Here is a 25,130-nt window from a genome sequence, read left to right as displayed (position 1 = left end):
ACAAACTGCTGGTCTGGGCTAATTCCCTCATTCTGTAGAAGGGAAACGAAGGCTCACTCACTCAATAACATGAAGCTCATTAACGACAATATTAGGGACTGGGCCTTACATCTTCAACAATTGAGCTCTTGAGTACCGTCATGAAATCAGAAAGGAAGAAAAACAGATATGGAGAAATAATTTAAAATAGGAACCAAAGTTCCAGTTTTTCTAAGAACACTTTATTTCTCATTTATGTTGTTTATCTACTGGGTATGTCTCTCTCACCTATTTTATTTTTTTGAGACAGCGTCTTGCTCTGTTGCCCAGGCTGGAGTACAGTGGTGTGATCTTGGCTTACTGTGGCCTCAACTTCCCTGGGCTCAGGTGGATCCTCCTACCTCAGCCTCCTGAGTAGCTCGGGCCACAGACATGTGCCACCACACCTGGCTAGTTTTTGTATTTTTTATAGAGTCAGGGTTTTGCCATGTTCCCTAGGCTGTTCTTAAACTCCTGAGCTCAAGCGATCTGGCCACCTCAGCCTCCAAAAGTTTTGGGATTACAGGGCCACGGTGCCCGGCCATCTCACTTAAAGGATAATTCTTATGAAAGATGATAAATGATTAGTGGTATGATTTGAGTATGTACCCCAAAGTACATGTGTTAGAAACTTAATCCCAAATGCAACAGTGTTGAGAGGTGGAGCCTAATAACTGGTGACTAGGTCATGCTGCCCTCATGGATAGATTAATGTTCTGGTAGGAGTAGGTTATCTTAAGAGAGGATGTGTTATAAAAGCAAGTTTCAGCACTGTTTGCGCTCATGCACATTCTCTTTCTCTCTCTTTCTCGCTCTTCTGCCTTCTACCATGAGATGATGCAGCAGGAAGGTTCCCGCCAGATGTGGGCCCCTTGATCTGAGGCTTCTCAGCCTCTATAACTGTAAGAAATAAATCATGGTTCTTTAAATTACCCAGCCTCAGGGATTGTGTTATTGCCGTACAATATGGACAATGATGATTGGCCAGTAAGAGTTTCAAATATATATCATGTCTGAAACCATTATTAAGCTCCAAAGCTCTATACTGTGTGTAACGGCCTGAAAATCCAAATTCCATAGTCAAGTTAGAAGCCTTTTTATAGCTGAAAAATTCTGAGCTTTGGACAGAGAGACACCTGTGTTCAAAACTTTGGGCTTTCCTCATCTTTAAAAGCAGGATAATAAAGTCCAACCTCACAGAGTTGTGAGGATTAAATAAAATGAAGTATTGGAGATAGTATTTAGCATGACACCTTCCATAAGCTTTCAGCATCAGCTCAGAATCCTTCAAATCTCCCTCTAAACTACTTGATTATCAGTTACTTTTGCACTGCAGTGCCAAGGTAAGTGGAGACTGATATACAGCTGCAGCGGACAGGAAGTGGGGAGGTTCTAAACTGCTAATTCCACTGCTTCTGTTGAAGTGGTGTCCACTTCAAGGGACAGGGGCACAGATGATGTCTGTGATGATGATGTTATACAAGGCTGCCACACCTGTAGGTATGTATGTTGGCTCATACAACACTCCTACTGCAGCTCCACTGATTCAAGTGCACAAGTGTGCTTTCATAAAGAGGCCGAGGGTCTCCAAATATGACCTTCTTGTTTGTTTCCCTTCATCCTCCACTTGTTTCTTTCAGAACAGTGTCAGATGCCAGAACCCAGGGAAAGTTAAATAACCTTTTGAGAGCCCTCCCCAACATGACCCTATTAAATAAGCTTGGGGTTCATGGGTGGAAAAGGGGAAAATTATAAAACAAAAATTAAATCATCTCTCATGGGATATAATAAAAAACAATCATGTGGTTCAGTTTCAGTTCTAGAAATGTCTGAAGACAGAAGTTCATAAAATGCTTTAAGCAGCAAGACACATTCAAGTGTGTTCCCCTTCTTCAATCCAGAGCAGTGCCAGCAAAGCTACTATTTCTAGGTCTTGTGGCCTGTGTCAAGGGGGGAGTCTGGAGCCCTTCTTTGTTTTAGAATTGACTTGCCTCGCCGGGCGCGGTGGCTCACGCCTGTAATCCCAGCACTTTGGGAGGCCGAGGCGGGCGGATCACAAGGTCAGGAGATCGAGACCACGGTGAAACCTCGTCTCTACTAAAAATACAAAAAACTAGCCGGGCGCGGTTGTGGGCGCCTGTAGTCCCAGCTACTCGGGAGGCTGAGGCAGGAGAATGGCCCGAGGGAACCCGGGAGGGCTTACCCAGTGAGCTGAGATCCAGTACTGCACTCCAGCCTGGGCGACAGAGCCAACTCGATCTCAAAAAATTGACTTGCCCATTCCTTTCCACCTGCCCTATCTGGGAATAGAATCACTGCATAAAAATAATTTTTCCCCATTTACCAAATTTTCAATAAAGAAATCTACTCCAGGCTGGGGGCATGGTGTCTCATATCTGGAAACCCAGCTACTTGGTAGCCTGAGATGGGAGGGCTGCTTGAACTCAGGAGTTTGATGTTACGATGAGCTATGATCACGCCAGTGTACTCCAGCCTAGGTGACAGAGTGAAGCCCTGTCTCTAAAAAATAGGAAGAAATTAGTCAGTTGTGGTGGCATGTGCCTATAGTCCCAGCTACTTGAGAGGTTGAGGCAGGAGGATTGCCTGAGCCCAGGAGATCGAGACTGCAGTGAGCTGTCGTGCCACTATGCTGCCTGGGCAACACAGTGAGACCCCATCTCTACAAAAGTTAAAGAAAAAAAAAGAAATTTACTCCAGGAACTTTATTTTATATAGAAAAGAAGAATATTTTTAGCTGAAGAGACCAAGGTCCTTGAGCACGTTAATGGAAATAAAAAGCAATATGCTAATATTAGCTACACTAAGCCTTTTAAAGACAATATATGATCTTAAACTGTTTTAGACTTTTATTAAAAATGAAAAATAGCTCCCTCTAGTTAGCCAGAATAAAGCTTGGATATATTTCTTGCATCATTACTACTCTATCTGATCCCAATATAGTAATATATAGCTTAAACAGTTCATTCCATTTGCAGTCTCATATTTGTTTTGCTTTAATTTCATACTATCCTGGCAATTACCCAGCTTCATTAACTCCTTAGGAAATTTCTCAAGAACGCTACAAGAAATATCATACGTGGAATATTAACATACAGCAGTACTCTTGAAGTAAAACTTAAAGAAGTCTGCAAAACTGAATCTATTTCATTAAGTTTATATGTTAAGCCTCCAAAACACTGAAAGGTCAATCCATATCAGGGAATTGGGTTCTGATCCATGTGCCAGAAAGAGCACACATTCACAAACCAAAAACAGTCACCGAGTGTCAGTTATATGTATTTTTGCAGCCGGGCGTAGTGGCTCATGCTTGTAATCCTAGCACTTTGGGAGGCCAAGGTGGGTGGATCACTTGAGGTCAGGAGTTTGAGACCAGCCTGGCTAACATGGTGAAACCTTATCTATACTAAAAATACAAAAATTTAGCTGGGCATGGTGGCAGGTGTCTTTGGTCCCGCTACTCGGGAGGCTGAGGCAGGAGAATCACTTGAACCCAGGAGGCAAAGTTTGCAGTGAACCAAGAACACACCAGTGCACTCCAGCCTGGGTAACAGAGTGAGACTCCATCTCTCTCGCTCTCTCTCTCTCTCTCTCTGTCACACACACACACACACACACACACACATTTTGCTAGACACTATGGATAACTTTAACAAGTATATTTTCTGTACTCTAGGCATTTACAGTATACCTAGAGTAAAAAACATATATAGACACAGTAAGTACCAAATGATCGAGATATAAAAGAAGTACTATAGAGCAGGGGTCCCCAAGCTGGGGCCACAGACTGTATTACAGTCCATGGCTTGTTAGGAACTGGGCCACACAGCAGGAGGTGGGCAGCAGGCGAGTGAGCGTTACCGCCTGAGCGGTCAGATCAGTAGCAGCATTACATTCTCATACGACTGCGAACCCTAGTTGAACTGTGCATGTGAGGGGATCTAGGTTGCATGCTCCTTATGAGAATCTAAGTAATGCCTGATGATCTGAGGTGGAACAGTTTCAACCTGAAACCATCCCCACACCCTGCCAGGTCTGTGGAAAATTGTCTTCCATGAAACTGGTCCCAGGTGCCCAAAAGGTTGGGGACCACTGCTATAGAGTGTATGAGGGGAACATCATTCTTTAATGGTAAGACAAGTTGGCAGTGAGAAAGTATGCTTTGGGTTGGGCTTGAGGGAGAAGGAAAGTATTAGGAGCAAAGGCACAGCAGTAGAAAGACCTAGGGAAGAGAAAGGTTAATTTGGCTGGTGTGGAGTGTATGCAGAGAAGCAGCAGGAAATATGTTGAAAATAGCATTTTAAAATTAATTAGTTCATCAAGCGCTTAACTAATGCCAGGCAGTATTCTAGCAGCTGGCAATGCAAAGGTAAATCAGACAGGCCAGGTTCCTCCCCTCTCAGAGCCTACGCTAATGGGGGCAGGAGAGTTACTAGGGAGAAAACAGAGATATGATAAAATGGAGAGGGAGGTGGCAGGAGTGTATTCTAGATCTGATGGACAGCTCTAGGATCTCCAGATCCCTGATCATATAGTTTGGTTATGTGTCCCCTCTAAATCTCATGTTAAATTGTAATCCTCAGTGTTGGAGGTGGGGCCTGGTGGGAGGTGGGGCCTGGTGGGAGGTGATTGGATCTCAGGGGTGCACTTCTTTCTTTCTTCCCCACCCCCGCCCCCGAAAGGGCCTCACTCTGTCACTCAGGCTGGAGTGCAGTGGCACAATCACGGTTCCCTGCAACCTCCACCTCCTGGGCACAAGTGATTCTCCCACCTCAGCCTTCTGAGTAGCTGGGACCACAGGCATGCACCACCACGCCCGACTAATTTTCTGTATTTTTGGTAGAGACAGGGTTTCACCATGTTATCCAGGCTGGTCTCGAACTCCTGAGTAGCAATCAAACAATCCGCCCGCAGGGCCTCCTAAAGTGTCGGTATTACAAGCGTGAGCCACCATGCCCAGCCTCGGGGGTGGATTTCTAATCAACAGTTTAGCTCTATCCCCTTGGTCTAAATGCTGTCCTCCTGGTGACAGCGGTCATTTAAAAGTGTGTGGCGCACCCCCCTCTCCTCTCTCTCTCTTGCTCCTGCTTTTGCCATGTGATGTGCCTGCTCTCCCTTAATCTTCTGCCAGGATGGGAAGCTTCCTGAGGCCTCCCCAGATGCAGATGCCGGTGCTATGCCTCCTGTGCAGTCTGTAGAACCATGAGCCAATTAAATCTCCTTTCTTTATAAATTTCCCAGTCTCAGGTATTTCTTTACAGCAATGCAAGAACAGCCTAATACAGATGATCAGGCAAAATCTGTCTGAACAAGAAATATTTAGAGCTGAGACAAGAAGGCTCGAAAGAGCCATCTTCCTGCACAGAGAACAGATATCGAGTTAAGAACGAGTTTGGATCCTCGATGCAGCAAAAGGAGGCCAATGTGGCTAACCAAGGGCACTAGTAAAGCTCTTGAGGAAATTCACTGAAACGACATATTATTTTAAGTACCATTTTTGCTGTTGCCATATACAAGTATCAGGGATGGGATCCAAGCCCTGCTCTCTAGCAGCACTGCAGGCAGGACTGTTTCACAATGCCGCATCCACTTTTTCTGCTATGTCACCCACCTATACCTACCATTGGACTGTAGGCCCCATGAAGGAAGGGAATCTTATTTTGTTTACTGTTGCATTCCCACTGCCTAGAACAGGGCTTAGTACACTGAAGTTGCTCAATAAGTATCTGCCAAATGAAAGGACAATAAATATCACTTATTTCCTTCTCCCACAAGTAGTCTAAAATGAGAGGCAGGGTTTTATAAAAACAAAACAAAACAGAAGAAAAACAACATGCTGGGCGTGGTGGCTCATGCCTGTAATCCCAGCACTTTGGGAGGCCGAGATGGGTGGATCACCTCAGGTCAGGAGTTCGAGACCAGCCTGACCAACATGGGAAAACCCCATCTCTACTAAAAAAAATACAAAATTAACCAGGCATGGTGGTACACGCCTGTAGTCCCAGTTACTCGGGAGGCTGAGGCAGGAGAATCCCCTTGAACCTGGGAGGCGGAGGTTGTGGTAAGCCGAGATCGCACCATTGCACTCCAGCCAGTCCAGCCAGGGCAACGAGAGCGAAACTGTTTCAAAAAAAAAAAAAAAAAAAAAAAAAGACAACTGAAGAACTGAGTTAGGAAGTGTCCCCTCAGTTCTTGTCTTAAGTTAATACTCCCCTCTTAGGTGTTTTCCCCTTTCTCAGGTACAGGCAGTCACTATCTTCTGCGTGCTCAGTATTGGAACTTCTCTTATTATGATGTAACTCAGAAGTACCATTGCAGCAGGTTATCCATTTCTTCCAGAATTTCCCTCCTCTCACTTCCTCTGTTAAAATGTCTGGAAATGACTTTTCTTTTTTCTTTCTTTCTTTTTTCTTTTTGAGACAGGGTCTTGCTCTGTCACCCAGGCTGGGGTGCAGTGGTGCAATCATGGCTCACTACAACCTTGAACTCCTTCCTGGTTGCTCAAGTGATCCTCCCACCTCAGCCTCCCAAGTAGCTGGCACCACAGGTGTACCCTACTGTGTCTAGCTAATTATTTGTAGAGACATGGTCTTTGTTGCCCAGGCTGGACTTGAACTCCTGGACTCAAGCAATCCTCCTGCCTCAGCTTCCCAAAGTGCTGCGATTATAGGTGTGAGGTGCCATGCCTGTCTAGAAGTGGCTTTCTTCTCCAACTCTAATCCCTATCACTATGATAGACTGACAAAAAGGAATAAATACTATTTTAAAAAGAAGTAGGGGAAAGGAGGGAAGGAAATCATTCTGGTTTTGGGGACTTGCATCTACCTCTCCTCTTTCCCTGTATATAACTAAATGACTGTTCTTGTTTATAGCTTATAAAACCTCCTCCAGCCCCATTGTCCCTTCCCCTAGAGTTCTTCACTCTGTCTAGCCTCCTTCAGGTGGGGATATGGCCTCTAAACACTACTTTTGTGTAAAAACACAATTTCCATTCTGGAGTGCTTCTGTCCTTTGCAGATAAGGATCAACGATTTTCTACTTATGACGTTGCTTTTCTTTATTCAAGAGTCTTGAGCTCCACTGTCTCCAAGGGCCAGGTAGGAATGAAGAGAACCAGATGCAAAATAGGCAGTGGTAGTGTTACAGTAGGTAGTCAGGCAGACATGAGCAGGGCAGGAGAGGTCCCTCTTACTGCCATCAAGAATGTCAGGTGACCCTCAGGTCAGGCAGTTGTTATACTGTTTCTCTAAAATAATAATTGGTGTCAGCCAGTGCCAGGGAAAGGCAGTCTCCTAATAGAAAAACCTGAAACCGGTGATAAGCAGCTTCCTGATAAGATCTCAGGAGCTGGGTGAGTGGGCTCAAGCATGCGCATGAAGAGGTAAAATGGCGGAGTTCAGCTGGTATGACCTTCTAGGAATTCTGGACTGGTAAGGGAGGAACACCTCAAGTGAGCATGCATAGAACGCCAGTAAACACATTGCGCATGCTCCCTCCGAAATGCTGGCAGGCCACCCCGCATGCGGACAGCTCACCCCAAGGGAAGAATCAGGGGAGAAGGGAAGCAATCTCCCAGAAAGCATGCCAACGTATATGACCCCAAGTCAAAGATCAAACTGCACACTTGATCTCCCAAGTCACATGCTTCACCCTCTTCCAAGGTTACTTTACTTCCTTTCATTCCTGCTCAAAGCTTTTTAATAAACTTTCACTCCTGCTGTGTAACATTCGCCTCAGTCTCTCCTTCTGCCCCTCAGTCAAATTCTTTCTTCTGAGGAGGCAAGAATTAAGGTTGCTGCAGGCCCAGACAGATTCCCCGCTGGGAACAGTGGGGCCACGGCGAGGCCGGCAGTACGTGTGCCACCTGCAGGGGGCGCTGCTTTCATGGTCAGGCCGTGGGCTGCAGGCCTTGGCCCTCTAGCTGCTGGTGCGAGGTCTGGTTTTTCATAGGGTCCAATGGAAAAATAAGGCATGGAAGGAAGACTTGTTTCCTTCTTTTGAACTTCATTCCCTCATACTTACCCAGAAATTAAAAAAAACAATGGAAATCTCAGGAGTAGGTTTCTCAGTGGAAGGAAAAGGGGTGTATGGGGCAGTGGGAGGTGGAAGAAGGAGAGAGAAGGGGAGAAGGAAGGAGGGGAGTAACAGAAGGGAAAGGAAAGGAAGGAGCAGGGAGAAGTGAGAAGAAAAGGGAGGAGGGTCAGACACTGGAAGCTGCAGAAATCACACAACAGTTTCCCAGTGAGCCAAGGAGAAGTAAGAAATCCTAACTTGAAAGAAGGAGAAGGGGAAGTGGGCTGGGGAGAGAGAAGGAAGAACAAAACCAGCCATTGAAGGAGGAGCTGATCAGGTTCGTCCTACATCCCTGACTCCTCTCATCAGAACTCCTGTCCCCCAACTATCGCTGGCCCTAACTCTGCTGGGGTGAGGGTCCAGGCACAGAAGTCACCTCCAGTGGCTCAGGAAGATCCACCACTCCCTGTGGGAAGGGACGCTGGGGCTCGCCATACCTCCGACCCCCTCCTGGCCTCCATGAGGATCCTCTGATCCCAGCCTCCACCACGGTGGGACAGACTTTGGAACACACAACCCATTTGGAAGCCAGGCCTCGTGGAGCTTCAGAATGTTAGGTACAGAGGGACCTCATTGGCAATGTAATGCTGGCAGGATGACCTGGGGAGAACCCTCACTGAGGACAACTGGACTATGCCAGCACGCTAACCCAGCGACGGGGGACACAAAGAAACAGGTAGCACCTCATGAAAACATGAGGAGAAGTAGCCGATGGCAACTGAGTTGTGTACTCATCTAATGGAGCTGCCCTCACACAACTAGTGCTTCCAACGCAGGATGGTGTGGGTGGAAGTCACCTTCCTCCCGGAGAGGCACGTGAAGTGCCACTAAGACTTCAACCCTCTCTCACTCTCGCCAACAGTCTGTGAACCAAAACAATCCAAAGTTCAGATGCTGAGGACAGTAAAAGATCATCAAAAACATTTTTTACTGGGCTACTACTTGAGGTAGTATAAGCAAGTCTTTAATATATGTTTAATTTTAAAATATCAGCCAAGATGTAAAAGAGTAATACTGAACCTTCATTTCAGAACTTATAAAAAAAATGAAAAAAAAAAAGTCATTACAGGCTTCAGTGGGAGTTTTAATATGTGTAGTGAATTGATAAGAAATTTGAATACTTGCAGCGATCTGTAGCAATATATGATAAGCTATTTCAAGGTAAAATTGAATAATTAATCATTTAATACATATTTGAAAAGTTTTGAGTTTATAATAAGAAAAGTTCTATGTTAATTTAAAGTATTAACTAATATCTTCACCCCAATGTTTAATAAAAAATTAGAAAGAATGTTTCCTTTATTATTCCCTATTTCCCACCTTCCCTCCATCTCCAGTGATGCTAATACCAGAGAAAAAGATCTTTGGGAACTTTCAGATCTGTGTCACAGCTGAAGGTAAACCCAAAGTTTTGTTCCTCTGTTTTAAATGTTGCAATGCCTCTGTTCAGGAAGGCCATGCATCCCACTTCATCATAAACTTCATCCTCATAATTAGAAATGTAAACTTAGGAAGCCCCTTTCAGACTGATTAATAGATTGTTTGGTTCATTTGTTCAATAATTCATTTATTCAGCAAATATTTATGGAGTACCTATGATTCAGGCACAATGCCAGCTGCTAGAGATTCAAAAATGATTAAGACAGAGGTGTGTGACTTCAATGAGGTGTGCCAGTGAAATAAGGCAGAGATACACGCACTTAAGAGCTGGCAACACCAGGTGGGAGGTGGTGTAAACAGCCAAGGGTTGGTGGGGGAGTAAGCAAGGACCACATCGGTGTACTCTGCCCTCAAGTGAGCTGCATCACTACTGCTTTACACAAAATGCCAGACTGCTGCCTTTGCCGTTGTGGAAGGGTACGAAAGCACAGGTAACGACTCAGGGAAAGCGTAGAACATGTTCAGAAGATATGAATCTATAAGGCATTGGCAGGCAATGTATGAGGCATGCTTTGAGTTTTCTAGGTCACATCTCACTGGGATCACAAAAACATAAAAAACATGATAGGGTAGTCGCATCTCCTTTCTTAAAGTCATCTCTTTCCTTGCGATCCATGTCACGACATTCCTCTTTTAACTACTACTTCCAAAATGAGTTCAAAATTTTTAACTTTAGCCAGGACACCTCTTTAGTTTCTGACCTGTAGAAATAACTGCCTATGTAATGTCTTCTTGGATAATTTTTCAAAGGCAAGTCAATCTTACCCTTAAAATTGGTCCCAGGCTCTCCCTTCCCCTGCCCTTCCAAACCTGAGTCTTCTTCCCTTATTCCCCATCCCAGTGAGGGGCACCAAATCTTTCCTGGCACTTATGGCAGAGGCTTGGAAGTCTTCCTAGACAGCAAATTCTTCCCCCACTCCAGTCCTTGCCAATATCCAACCACTAGCAATTCTTGTTGATTTCACCTTACACTATCACCTGAATTCCCATCACAAGATCTGGTTTCCCAAGATCTGCTCTGACTCACTTCTAACCCATTTTCCATTCTGCATTCAGAGGGATCTTTTCAGGAAGCAAATCTGGAAATGCCACCCCATCACTTAGAATAATTCAATGGCTGTTCCACTGCTCTTAAAATAAAGAGCCAAGTCTCTGATGTGGCCTCTGAAACCCACAGGACCTGGCCTTAGGCTCCCCTCCAGCCACACGGTCTTGCTCTCAGTTCATTGAAGGCCCATGTTCCTTCCTGTCACTTGGCCTTTGCACATGCTGGTCTCTCAGGCTAGATCAACTTTCCTCCTCATATACTTCCTTCACCTGGGGAACATCAGTTTAATCATTCCCAGGGAAGACTTTCCTGACTAGATCAATCTCTCCAATTAACTGCTCTCAGAGCACTTTTCCTTTCAATACTTATCGCAATTATATTTTACTTACAAAACTCAGTATTTCTGTCTCTCTACATCAGTCATACATCAGTAGACTGTATGTTCTATGAGAGAGGGATTTTTTTCTCTCACTATTCTAAAACTACTGCTTAGAATACTGACAACAGTTAATAAATATTCCTGGAATAAATGCAAGATGAAGCATGTATACATATGCATTCGGGCATGCTCTGTAACTTACTGATTTCCCTAAAAGATACAGGGTCTATCATGGTACCCAGTGACGGAGCTGCCACATTGAGCTCTCTTTTTGATGCAATGTGACCAAAAGGCTTTATATAATTTCCAATTGTTTCCCCAGAGTAGTATCCACCCTAGCCCCTTGAAAAACACAGCTTTGCTCTGTTCTTTCTAGTTGATAGAAAGAAACCCTACAGAAGTCTGGGTTGGGTTGAGGTCAAAAGTTTTAAGAACAGAGAGCAAAACGTCCATTCTAATGGAATTACATCAATAACACTTAACTACTTTTAATATTAGAAAGCATTTATCTTTTATTGTTTCCATTTTATCTGTATCAATATTCTCTAGAATAGACAAATACACAAAGCTTATATGACCTTTTCTTTTTTTTTTTTTTTGTTTCTTATTTATTTCCAAACCCCTTTAAGTACATTATTCCCAGTCTGCAAATATAAGGTGCTTTCCCCTAAGTTCCATTTATGAAAAAACATTCTTACAATTCTGTAATTGTTTGGAGCCCTTTATATTCAGATATTTATAAACAATTAAAAAGTAATAAGTGACACCCAAGAAAAGGCAACAAAAGAAGAGATTTTGACTTCACTGCACTTATGAATGTTTGTGCATCAAAGGACACTTTCAACAGAGTAAAAAGGCAAGTCACAGGTTGAGAGACATATTTACAAATCATGCCTCTGATAAGGGTTTAATATCCATAATACATAAAGAACTCCTACAACTCAAGTACAAAAAGACATATAATCCAATTAAAAAATGGGTAAAGAACTTACATGAACAGTTCTACAGAGAAGATATACAAATGGCCCATAAGCATATGAAAACATGTCCAACATCATTAGCTATTAGGGAAATGCAAATTAAAACTACAGTGAGATACCACGTCATGCCTACTGGGATGGCTAGTTAATAAAAAGAAAAAAGTGCTGGCAAGGATGTGGAGAAATTAGAACACTTGCACATTGCTGGTGGGAATGCAAAATGGTGCAACTGCTGTGGAAAAAGAGTGTGGTGTCTCCTTAAAAAGTTAAACACAGAGGTACCATATGCCCAGGGATTCCAATTCTAGGTACTGAAATAACTGAAAGCAGCATCTCAAAGATATATTTGTATACCCATATTCAGTGCAACGTTATTCGTAACAGTCAAAGGTGGAAACAACTAAACTGCCCATTAACAGATGATTGGATAAAATATTTGCTGTAGTCATGTTCTATAAAGTCACAGCAGCAAACACTGAATTAGCAAATGTACAACTATCCCTCCTATAGGGGAAGTCTGGGGTAATGGTCCTTACAACCTCTGGTCACATTTCATCAACTGATCTATACCTAATTTTGTTTCATGTGTATTTCTGTTTAAAGACATCTTACTTAACATATATTCCTGGTTTGTTAACATTGAACTACAGCCTGCAGAACCATAACTTACGCTTCAGTAATGATTATCTGACACACCTATTTTCTCTGTGAGGCACATCATAGTTTTCTTGAGCTGAAGAACACTAGCTAGCCCTTCAGCACTACATCTAGCAGCCAGCCATCTTAAACGGTGAAATCACCAAAAGGCATAAAAATGCAAAACATGTGGCACTACATAGACTGTGAAAAGGATGAGTGTATAGCATGAAAGCTGAAACAAGATGGTGGAGTGGCCGCTTGTGTGAGCTCAGCTGCAATGTGCTCTCTTGGCAACTCAAATTCCTTGTTGCTCTCCATTTGTCTGTGAATGACCATGAAAATCCTGTGAGTATTGACTTTGAGATTATAAATAAATGCATTCAGTAAGCAAATATGCAACTACAGAATCCACTAATGAGGACTGACTTGATATACCTATGATGGAATATTATTTTGCCATAAAAAGGAATAGAATTCTGATACATACTAAATATGGATGAACATTAAAAACATTAGGCTAAGCGAAATGAGCTAAGCACAAAAGGACAAATATTATATGATTCCACTTACATTAAATATACAGAATAGGCAAATTCATAGACTAGAGGCTACCAGAGGTTTATGGGAGGGGATAATGGGGACTGATTGTTGAATGGGTTTAGAGTTTGTTTGGGATGATGAAAAAGTATTGGATACGGATAGTGGTGATGGTTGCACAACAATGTGAATGTAATTAATTCTACTGAGTTGTATGCTTAAAAATGAAAAATTTTATGTTATATGCATTTTATGACAAAAATTAATATATGTATTAATAAGATTAAATGGGTTGTTTTAATCTTCTGCTAAAATCAAATGCTGAAACACCGATGGCACTAATAGAGATTCCTATTTACCCACATGTCCTTTTAAAAGAAGAACCCTCTTTAATATGTTTTTCCTTCTGGTTTATAGAACACATTTTAAAATGGGCTTACTATTCAATAATATCAGTTGATTATTGAGGAATACAAGTTAATTAAATTGTGCATGTCAGTTGTTTGGCTTTACTTCGTGCTTTTGGTGAAAACTGATGCAGTACTAGAATTATTCTTTTTGATAAATTGCCAAAAGAAGGCCACCTCGAGAACCAACAACTGATGTTTCTAATTTATGTTTGGAATAAAATTGTCTTTGCAGTATATCACATGTGGGCAAACTGGTCCTCTTAGGTAAATTACTACCGGTACTATTGCGGTATGTTGGCATTATCTGTCTCTACTTTTCATCTTTTGCATTACTTTTCTTGCTTTTATCACCAACCTATTTCTCATCTGCCTCCCCTACTGAAACCCCTGTTTTCCTATCGCTAGAGAGAGCCATCTGTTAGACTATGGCTGTAGTTACTATCATAATTCAAATATTCCCTTTTAAGTATTTCTTGACCCAACAATTACAAAGAAGCACTGCTAGATATAAACATAAATAAAATGTGCTAATGAGGAATGCAAACAGTATTAAAACGTAAACTTAAAATAGGAAGGAATTTGTGGCCAAAGAAAAACCGATTACAATTCTTTCAGTCTTTAAAATGCATCATAAAACTAAAAATGTTTCGCTACAGAATAACAGTTTGGCTTCTTTTATGATGGCAAAGAAGGGTAATTACGATTGTCATGAAAACACATTGAGCAGCTGTATACTGTTAACAAAAGAACCATTATATGATGCTCGTAAAAGCTGGCACTTTATACATTCACATTTCCTAGAAATTAGATCGTCTTCCCAATTGGAGTCGATACCAAAAGAGACTGTTTTCTATTAATTGTGGCTTTGTACCAGTCAATTTTCAGAGCCAACTGGCTCATCTTTCTTTTGGGATATATCCCACATATTATTATGTGGAATTTATATATACTGATTTATATATACTCAGAAATGTACAGTATAATGTTTCAAAGAGTAATTTTTAAGTTCTAGAGATCTGTAAATTTTTAACGTTAAAAAATGCCAGTTTCAGTAGATTCTTTCACCAACGTATACCTGTTTAGAAATTATTGAAAGAAAGCATAACGAATAACTCTGCAGTTTATTTTATGAAGGCTAATTAATAGGTACTTACTCATTAAAGACTAGGTCTGGTGCAAAATAGAGAAATTGGCTGTTCGTATGTTTGTACGATCTCCAGCTCAAGGCAAATGATGATAGACACATCCAAGAATACTGGATTAGGGTAATTTGGTCCTCAAGAGGCAAGTTTTTAAATCCTGAAGAACAAAACAATTAATCACAGAAATACACTTAGCATTTAAGTACATTCCAGGAAGATGCTTCTTAAGTCAGCCCCGAACAGCCACCTTTCTTTCACTTTTCTCTTCCCTAATAGACTCAGATCAATTCAACAGTCATTTACAGAGCTCCTACCACAGGCCCAGTCCTGTTCCACATTTCACTTTAAATTCATCCTAAATTCCAGATGAGGGTAAACCGCCAGGGCAAACTAAAATTGCAAAGTTCAGTGAGTTTCAGTATTTCAGTATGGATGACAGCCTAAAACCCTTGGTTAGATTGAGAGAATTTGTATTAACCTGCAAAACTTGCTTTGTCCCACCCACAATTAATAACACTAAAATAAAGGGTAATCTAATAACTGTCAACCCCTGTGTGTCTGCAATAATGGTGGGAGATTTCATTCTTCATGAATTTGTGGTGCTTAAAAAATGAGCATGTGGTGCCTCCTATGGTCCAGGTTAATATCAGACTTTGATAAAGTTCTATGGTAGAACATGTTTCCTTGGCACCTGTCCTCCTTGCCTGACAGACTCAAGCTCTTCTTTTGTTCTTTTATATATTTATTTTTTAAGATGCAGTCTCACTCTGTCGCCCAGGCTGGAGTGCAGTGGCATGATATTGGCTCACTGCAACCCGGGTTTCAAGCGATTCTCCTGCCTCAGGCTCACAAGTAGCTGGGGTTACAGGTGCCTGCCAGGACGCCCAACTAAATTTTGTGTATATATATATTTTTTTGAGATGGAGTCTCGCTCTGTCACCCAGGCTGGAGTGCAGTGGCACGACCTTGGCTCATTGCAAGCTCCGCCTCCCAGGTTCACGCCATTCTCCTGCCTCAGCCTCCCGAGTAGTATTTTTAGTAGCGATGGGTTTTCACGATGGTGGCAAGGCTGGTCTTGAATTCCTGACCTCAAGTGATCTGCCCGCCTCGGCCTCCCAAAGTGCTGGGATGACAGGCATGGGCCATTGTACCGGGCCTTCTTTTGTTGTTTTATTACTGCCCTGTCTCCAGGGGCATCATGTTATTTTTCTGCCTGTGGAGTTGCACTGGGTAAGCTCCTCTTCAAAGAATCAGTCAGTGGAGCTTTCCCCAACTGTTACAGCTGCTGTCTGACCACAGGTAATCTAAGAAACTGCTTTAGATTAATAAACTGGGACAATGGAATGGCAATTTCTAAGTGATGTTTCCGTAGATTTAGAGGGGCCTTATCAATTAAATCTCATGAAACAAAAAAAATGACTAAAATAGGAATTCCAGGGACAATTTAAAGGGTGCTAGGGGCAAGGTGATTTTTTTTCAGACAGAAGAGTCATTCCAGGTCTCTGACAACTTACTTGCTAGGCCTTGGCTTACTTGGTCTATGCTTAGATTAACATTAGTTATGAGCTGCTAATAATGTGCTCACCTTGTGATTTCATGAACAGAATGTATTTTATCTTATTAATATTTTTGTATGACATTTTCCATTTTGATCAACATAAGAAGTGCATATGTCATTTTTTTTTAATTTTTAATTTTTATCTTATTTTTGAGATAGAGTCTCACTCTGTTGCCCAGGCTGGAGTGCAGTGGTGGGATCTCGGTTCACTCACTGCAGCCTCTGCCGCCTGGGTTCAAGCGATTCTCCTGCCTCAGCCTCCTGAGTAGCTGGGATTACAGGCACCTGCCACCACGCAGGGCTAAATTTTTTATTTTTAGTAGAAACGGAGTTTCACTATATTGGCCAGGCTGGTCTTGAACTCCTGACCTCGTGACCTTGAACTCCTGCCTCAGTGAGCCACCTACCTTTGCGTTTCAAAGTGCTGGGATTACAGGCATGAGCCACTGCTCCCAGCTGTATCTGTCATTTCAACAATAAAATCCTTAATCCTGCATTCTCAGAAGAAATGTGCACATTAACCATATTTTTCCTATATACTTGATCAATTTGAGCATTACTATAAAATTTGATATCAGGGATTTCATAGAAAGCTAACTCCCTGCCGGGCTGTGGCTCACGCTTTGTAATCCTGTAGCACTTTGGGAGGCCGAGGCAGGTGACCTGGAGGTCGAGTTCAAGACCAGCCTGACTAACATGGAGAAACCCCTCGGCTTCTACTAAAATACAAAATTAGCCGGGTGGTGGCATGCCTGTAATCCCAGCTACTCGAGGCTGAGGCAGGAGAATCGCTTGAACCCGGGAGGCGGAGGCTGGCGGTGAGCCGAGATAGCCTCACCGCACTCCAGCTCAAGTAAAGAGCGAAACTTGTCTCAAAAGCACTTCCCACCGCATGCTCGCAGATGGCATGCAAGCCAGTTGCCCAGACTTGTTAAGTTCAGGATGCAGCACGTGAAAGGAGAGGCAATCCTACCTGGAAGTACCTTTGCCCACTTCACGACTTGGATCATCTGTTTGCCTGCTAAGCGGTTGAGCGTGGAGAGCAGATTTTCGGCCGTATCTGGTTTTGAGCTGTCATAGCCTGCATACACAATTTCGGGTTCAATGTTTTCAAGGACCATAACGGGGGAAGGTGTGAGTGCTCGTGAGATGGTGGAGAGCTGAGGAACCAGTGCTGTGTTGACGGAGGGTTCTTTTGCAGGAGCGATGTACGTTGTCCCTTCCTCTGGGCTTTGCGGGGGTGGGGGTGGGGGTGGGGGCTGCTGCTGCTGTGGCTGCTCCTCGTGAATCCCTTTTAACTTTCCCAACTTCTTTGACTTTCGTGCTATAAGAAACAGTAAATGATAAGGCCTAATTAAAATTATGTTTGAAATATACTGACTCACATAGCTTAAAGCACAGTTTTCCTCTAAATAGGTCTTGTTATGTCAATGGGAACATGATCGTTTATTCCACTAAGAGAAAACGTATAAAGCCCAATTATTATTACTTACTATGGGTATTAGGATAACAAATTCCTTCCTTCTTTCATTCATTTTACAAGTCTTCACTGCCTGTCCCTGTAAGAGACTGCATAAGCGGCATACGAACCCAGCTAATATGTTCAGTAGAACCAAGCCTCACCCTGTCCTCAACAAGTGTTCAGCCTAGTGGGGGAGGAGTTAAGAAATGTACCACCACTGTACCGCAGTGCAGGTAGAGATTGGAACCATGATAAAAACGAAAATGGCTAAAATTTACTGAATGCTTAACTAACACCAGGCACTGTTCTAAATGTTTTATATAAATTAACCAATTTAATACTTTAATGAGTAGATCTATTATGATTCTCATTGTAGAATAAGGAAACAAAGACCAGAAAGTTTAAGAAATATAAGATCACATATCTTGTATATCTGAAAGAGAGTTTAAAGGAAGGGTAAATTACTTCATATGCGAATATGATGGAGGTGGTGGGGGATGTGGGAAAGTTGGGAGGTAGATGGGTAGATGGATAGATAATTGGGAAGACGGATGAATGAGAGAACGGGTTAAAAAAAAAAAGTTCCGAAGCACCAAACTGAGCTTAGGTATGTGAGAATTACTTATATTACAAATGTAACATTTCAATTTATTTAAAAATTCTTGAAGAAAACAGACACGTTCTACTTAATCCTAACAGTCATGAGAACTTACAGGACACAAATTTAACATAGAATAGGACTATGTTATACCAATTAACTTGATTTAAAAATAGAGTAATTTGTGTTTACAATTATAGCCACTAATATCACATTCATCACAGAAAATCTTACAATTCAGATAAAAGATAAGCCATCAAACAACAAAAGCTATATTAAATATTGGAACCAGGCTTAAAAGATGAATAAGACAAACTACTGTCTTTAGGAAGTTTAATATTAACAAAAATTTTAAACTTCAATAATTATAGACTGTCTCTTTAATAAAAGATTTGAGGCACAGACATCTGATTTTTAGAACTGTTTATCAAGGAAAAGCAGATGTATCATATTCACGTATGTTAATGGAAGATGCTGCCCAGGCACTAGTAACAGGCACTAGTAACCCAGATACTTCCGATGAATGGATGAGTGGGCAAATGAAAAATACTCAGCAAAGTGCCTCAAAAACTAGACAAAACAGAAAAGAACCAAGCACCCAGGTAATCTAAAAACACAGTCAACTGATGACTCTATCAGAGCTTAAGAAAATCTTCAATAGCATTAATCTGTCTTTTGGGCAATTAGATAAACTCTCCTCTAAGTCTCAACTGATTCATCTGAAAAATGGGCATGACCAAGTTTCCCTCTCTTATCTCTCAGAGAACTAAATGGGTATGACAAATAAAAACATGTTGGAAATTATTATTAACATCTGAAATAATATGTCAATGTCACTTCCATTCTTCCCCCAAAATTTTGTAAGCATTAAAAATATTCCAGCACATTAAAATGTTCTCATCCTTTATAGGACCACATCTGATGATAACCATAATTTAATTGACTAGAAACAGCCAAGGGTGATATTTTCAAATTTTATTGAAAGTGATATTTGCTTGCAAATTACTGATAAAATTCATATTGCTTTAGGCTTTCAGTCTACAATGCTGTGCTTATTCTCACGGCTGATTTAAGGTCAATGATAGGAAATATCGCGAAGAATACTTAATATATTCTCCAGCACTTACACACAAGGCTGTGGTCTGTAGCATAAACCTAGGGAGCGGATTATCGACATCACATTTAGCATTTCAGGTACATTTAAATTTATACTGTGATTTTGTGAACATATGTAGGACACTTGAAATTGAGTAATAATCCATATTTACTCCAAGAGTTCAAGGTAATAAATATCTCCAGTGTATCTTTGGCCATGTGTATCTATCCAATATATTTTCTAAAAGGACCAAAAATATGGTTACTTAATTAATTATATTTATATCAAAGTAATGTTTCTAAAATGCTTGAATATTTTATACTGTTATAATACATTTAAGCTCTTCAAAGTGGGTAATAATGTCTTATGTATCCCTATGACATCATATCACTTCCCATGATGCTTATGGGTACCCAATAAAAATGTTTGTTGAATAAATTTACCTTATTTTCAAATTTTAATAAACGTTAACAAACTATTACACATATTAAGTATTAGTTTACTTCCCTGTGGGAAATGTGGGCAAGCTTCTTAGATTTTATGATAAAATTTCTGAATTGTTAATTACTATTCCTTTTCAAAATTTCTACTGTGTAATGACCCATTTGTGGAATTATTACTCTTAAAATACCGTATCTAAAATAAGCTAAATATATTTAGCATTTCACGTTCCAAGCACAGTTCAAAAGAGCTTTAACTTGTTTTCAGCATTCCAACGCTCACCATGACCCAATGAGAGGCACTATTTTCATTTTTCAGGTGAAAAAACTAAAACACAGAGATTAAATACTTTTTCATATTGCAGAGCTAGTAAATACCAGGGTGAGATTTGAATCCAGCTATGGCTCAGAGTTCACGCTCTTAACCTCCATGCTACATGCAGTCTCTTCCAAACCTTTTCTCTTTATCTAATTTGTTTAATTTTTACACTTTAAGATTAGCTAGCATAAGCTTCAAATCCAAGTGTATAATTAAGATGTTTGCTAATTACACAGGAACACTGTTGGCTGAAGATACTTAAGGAACATGTTTCTATTATCCAAAAGCATCATTGAGCATATATTTGGGAACTTAACCACTGTTTAGCACCTTACTAAATCAATATTGACTTAATGGCCATTGTGCTTTGTGATCTCATGTTCCTACGTGGCCAGACCCAAACACCATTTTCTCCACTGCCAGCAACAGTAGCTGTGTGTGTGTCTGTGTGTGTGCATGTGCAGTATACATTAATGTGACTGTAAATGTCTCCCAGTCCCAATTAAACTCACATAAAAGAGGAGTTTCACTTGTTCTACCTGGATGTTATAATAACTAGCATGTGCTTAGTTGCTGCCCTCAGGTACCTACTCCTTAATTACTAGTAACATTTTGGCAGCCTGTCTTTCCTGGCACTGCTGGGAGACAACTCCTTAGATTCTCGTGAATTGTTCCCTGAGGAACTGGCATTGCGGAGGCCCTGCTTCCTATCCTGACCAACCTGCAAAAGAGCAGGCAGAGCACATCTTGGTGGGCACTCTATTAAAGCTGAAAGATTTCTAATGAGATCTCAACATTCACAAGAGCTTTGAAACATGACATGGCAAGATTTCCTCTTTTGCTTTGCTCCACCTCCTGAGGCTGGTATAACCTGCCACATACCCTTTTGATAAGCCACCATTGTGGCCAAATGATGGCTGGCTAGGACTTTCACCACGTAAAGATTCTTTAGTCTTAGAAATGGTCATCAGGACAACTTTCCCCCTCTGGAGTATAGTAAAAGAGTGATATATAGTAGAATATGGAATCTTGTTCAATGACAGTATTTCATTAGAAAAAAATAAAGTGAGAATTCTGTCATTGCAGAAATGCTTCATGCCATGTCTCAAAATTTTAGGTCTTGGCAGTAAACATTAGAGAGGCTATATTGAGGTTATATTAAAATACATATTTTTCTGTTCATAGGCCAAATGTAATTACTGCCCACGAAACAGTAAGAGTATTCTCCCCCCTTGCCCCTACCACCCACTATCCTCTTTAATAGACCATTTCTCCCATCACCCTCATACATGGGGGCACGAATTTCAGCCCAATAACCCTAATTGTGCTTTCCTGTCTTCCTTATCTCTGTATCTGCATGACTTCTCTTTGCTTTTCTACTGCCAGAGGAGGAGTACTCTCAAAGATAGGGGGCAACTAAGTAATCTGGCCATGAAACCAAAGGAAGCAATGTCATCCTTCTACAGGCTTAACAGCTAATTTGCACTAATAGGGAAAAGATCATCTAAATCAATCCCAATGCAATAAACACCAGTAGAACTGGGTCCTAGGGCAATAAAAAGCTTGTCAGTTGATTATAAGGAAGTAGCATTTCAATTGTTTATAAATACTCTTAGAGTGGTTAAGAAAGTTGAATACAAGTTGTTTTTTTAAAAGTGTCTCCAAATATTCTCAGATTAATCTATGTAATTTAACAAGTTAACATACATTATTGATTTTGTTGACATAGAAAACATGCACAGACATAGAAAACATGAGGCAAACACAAACTCAACCTTTGATCACTTTAAAAGATATTCCAAATGAGTGGGTATCCATATATTACACTTTTTTTTTTTTTTTTGAGATGGAGTCTCACTCTGTCGCCCAGGCTGGAGTGCAGTGGCACTGTATTGGTTCACTGCAACCTCTGTCTCCTGGGTTCAAGCAATTCTCCTGCCTCAGCCTCCCGAGTAGATGGGATTACAGGTGCCCACCACCACACCCGGTCTTTGGCCAGGCTGGTCTCAAACTCCTGACCTCAGGTGATCAGCCCACCTCAGTCTCATATATAACATTTTAATGTGTGTGTAAAGCTATCCACAGATATGTGCATCTGTATCTATAATAAATATAACTTTGTTGCAATTGTTATATAATAAGTTTATTACTTAGCAAATAACTAATATCCACCCATTGTATAAGAAGTAACCAGTTTGTGAGCAATGTAATGCTGACTAACAAGATCTGAGCGCTGATAAGAGATTACAATCTTAGGGAAGTTGAATTGATACATAATAAAGTAATTAGGTTTATAAAACTGGATATGATAAGTTTTGGGTCATTGGCGTTTACAATATATTTGGAGAGAAAGACAATGGCAGAGAGAAGTTGTTTTCTCTCTCCATGGGATGGGCTCACACTATCCTGTCCCCTCTGTAGTAATTTCCACCAAGCCCTGGTTTGCTTTTGGTGTGAGGCAGATTACACTGAAGGTCTATGAGGACCAGGACACTTTGCTGTATGGGGATCCACCTGGAGTCAAGTGCCATTGACCCACCTAAGAGGATAATCCCTTAGGTCAGAAGCCAGAACTGGGCAGAGGGGCTCAAGGGAATCTGAGGGAGTCAGAATAGGAGTTCTCTGATTTTACGGAGACAATAACAAGTTTCTGGAAGATGATTCCCTATGACAGAAATATGATACCCTCCCTATTGGAGACAGACAGGAAGTCAGATAGGGACAAAGCTGGGAAGATGTTTCCAAGGTTCTTCTGGGCTAGACAGACGGTGAGCATGATTACTTTTATGGTATTTGTATTTTCTGTAGCTATATTCTTTTTGCTCCTCTAATGTGTACATTTTTCATCCCCTCTCCCTTTTTTAATGCCAATCAAACTCAGGAATGTGTGCACACAGAAGGGGTTTTCAAGGTGAGACAACATGTTGAGGTCTGGCCAGGCTGGGGACCTCATTAGATCAAGCAAGAACCTCAGGGGGAGAGGAAACTCAGAACATCAGAGAAATAGCTTCTGGTAATCATCTCTGGGCAATGGAGAAAGCTTTTGAAGCTTTCTTGTGCTCAAGGCCTGACTGGTTTTGAATGAAAACAAGACAGACCACCGCTGGACTGTGTGGCATGGGGCTGAGGCTGCCCTGTAATTCTGAAGTGCCCTCCGGCACCTCTTAGGAAGAACTGCAGCAGTGGTGAGGCAGAGGTGGCTGGTGCCTCCCTGCCAGGGTGGATTGATTACGCATGACAACTCCTACTTGGGCCCTGTCACTGTTGTGCTGATATAGACCTTGAGGAGTATCAGAAGGGAGTAACAAAATGACAAATCCTCTACCCACAAAGCTCTGAATAAAACATGCTTCTGAAAGAAAAAAAGGTGAAAAGACTGTGGTTGACTTATTCCAGAGTAGAGGATAAGGTCTATGAGAAGCCCAATAACAGTTTCAAAAACTTAAAGAGACATTGGCTAAATCACGTGGAGCATCTACTTTCTATTTCCACTGAGGTCAAGATAAGATATGAAGGGTTTAAAGGGCAGAAGAAGGGATTTAGATTAGACATTAGGAGAATTTCCTCCCAGCATTCTGGAATGTGTTATGGAGAAAGCTTGGAATGTACTACTAGCAAGAACATGTACTATTCTTTTCTAAAAATTCTAAGATAACAGGTAGACAGGCATCCTGCTTGCCTGAGGGCAGTTCTGCCCTAACGTAGAAGAAAGTGATTAAATGAGTTATTGAGATCTGGTGGCCCTACAATGCAAGTAAGTAAGATCCTCTGATGTACATTCCAGACTTACATTTGTCTGAAAGAAATCTCTCTGGTTCATACTTTTCTGAAAAACAGAAATAAATCCCTTATATTTATATGTGTGGTAAAAGATAATTTCAGAAATATGTTTCCAAAATATGCACGAAGGGCAAAGACTGTGATCTCAGAATGCCTGCTTGAGAGAATGTCCAGCACTATGGGAAAAAACCAAACACCTAACGTCCTCTGTGCTCTCTTCTTCGCTCTTTCCCACCCCCACCCCCCTTTTTTAAAAAGTAGTTTTGGTCGGGTGCAGTGGTTCATGCCCGTAATCCCAGCATTTTGGGAGGCCGAGGCAGGCAGATCAGGAGGTCAGGAGATCAAGACCATCCTGGCTAACATGGTGAAACCCCGTCTCTACTAAAAATACAAAAAATTAGCTGGGCCTGGTGGCGGGCACCTGTAGTCCCACCTACTCGGGAGGCTGAGGCAGGAGAACGGCATGAACCTGGGAGGCGGAGTTTGCAGTGAGCCAAGATCACGCCACTGCACTCCAGCCTGGCGACAGGGCAAGACTCCATCTCCAAAAAAAAGAAAAAAGAAAAAAGTACTTTCACCATTATAAAGCAAGCTGTTTGCTCAGTCCTATATGTAAAACACACTCTTTGGTTTCTTGTAATCTTGAGATTACATTATTTTATTAGTGGTGAAAATAGTAAAGAGCTATCATTAATCGAGAATCTGTATGTCAGGTACTAAGATAACAGCTTTTAGAAATATCCCATTCAATGTCTTCATAAGCACACTATGGGGTAGGCACTGTGTTATCACCATGTACAGAGGGGTAAAGTGACGTATGCAATAACTGTAAGTAGCATTAGAGGGAAGTGACTTATTGTAATGACATGAAACACTACAATAGAGAAATCCCATTACATTTGCAGACAACATCTAATGACATCTAATTAGAAGGTCAAAGGGGGTGAGAAGAGGATCGACAGCTAAAATGGTTTTTCTAAATTATCTCTAAGGTCACCACTGGATCACCTCTGTTGACAGAGATTAGTCTTTTAAATAGGAGGCTTGTAACAACCTGTGCCAATACACAAGAGGTTTTCATTTCTAACTCCCTGGGCAGCACAGTCAACTTCTTCACACTGGAAGGCTATTTTACTGTTACACGCAGCTCAGGCTTTTCGCTTTTGCTCCCTGTTATGATGACATTTTGATTC

The 25,130-nt window shown here is 41.4% G+C and overlaps 1 protein-coding gene across 3 annotated transcripts in view; it reads right to left on the bottom strand.

The window, feature by feature from the left end:
- Nucleotides 1–25,130, bottom strand: part of NR3C2 (nuclear receptor subfamily 3 group C member 2) — a 363,688-nt gene that overhangs the window by 61,298 nt on the left and 277,260 nt on the right. For all 3 annotated transcript variants that reach the window (XM_017959114.3, XM_017959107.3, XM_017959113.3), the window contains exons 5-6: nt 17,216–17,566; nt 14,697–14,841 (exon numbers count right to left, since the gene is read on the bottom strand). In XM_017959114.3, coding sequence (XP_017814603.1) covers nt 14,697–14,841; nt 17,216–17,566 — 496 coding nt within the window. The remainder of the gene's footprint in view (nt 1–14,696; nt 14,842–17,215; nt 17,567–25,130) is intronic.

The sequence above is a fragment of the Papio anubis genome, chromosome 3, assembly GCF_008728515.1.
Source record: "Papio anubis isolate 15944 chromosome 3, Panubis1.0, whole genome shotgun sequence".
NCBI classification, from domain to species: domain Eukaryota; kingdom Metazoa; phylum Chordata; class Mammalia; order Primates; family Cercopithecidae; genus Papio; species Papio anubis.
The sequence above is the reverse complement of the archived record's forward strand: the minus strand, read 5'-3'. Positions and strand labels throughout refer to the sequence as shown.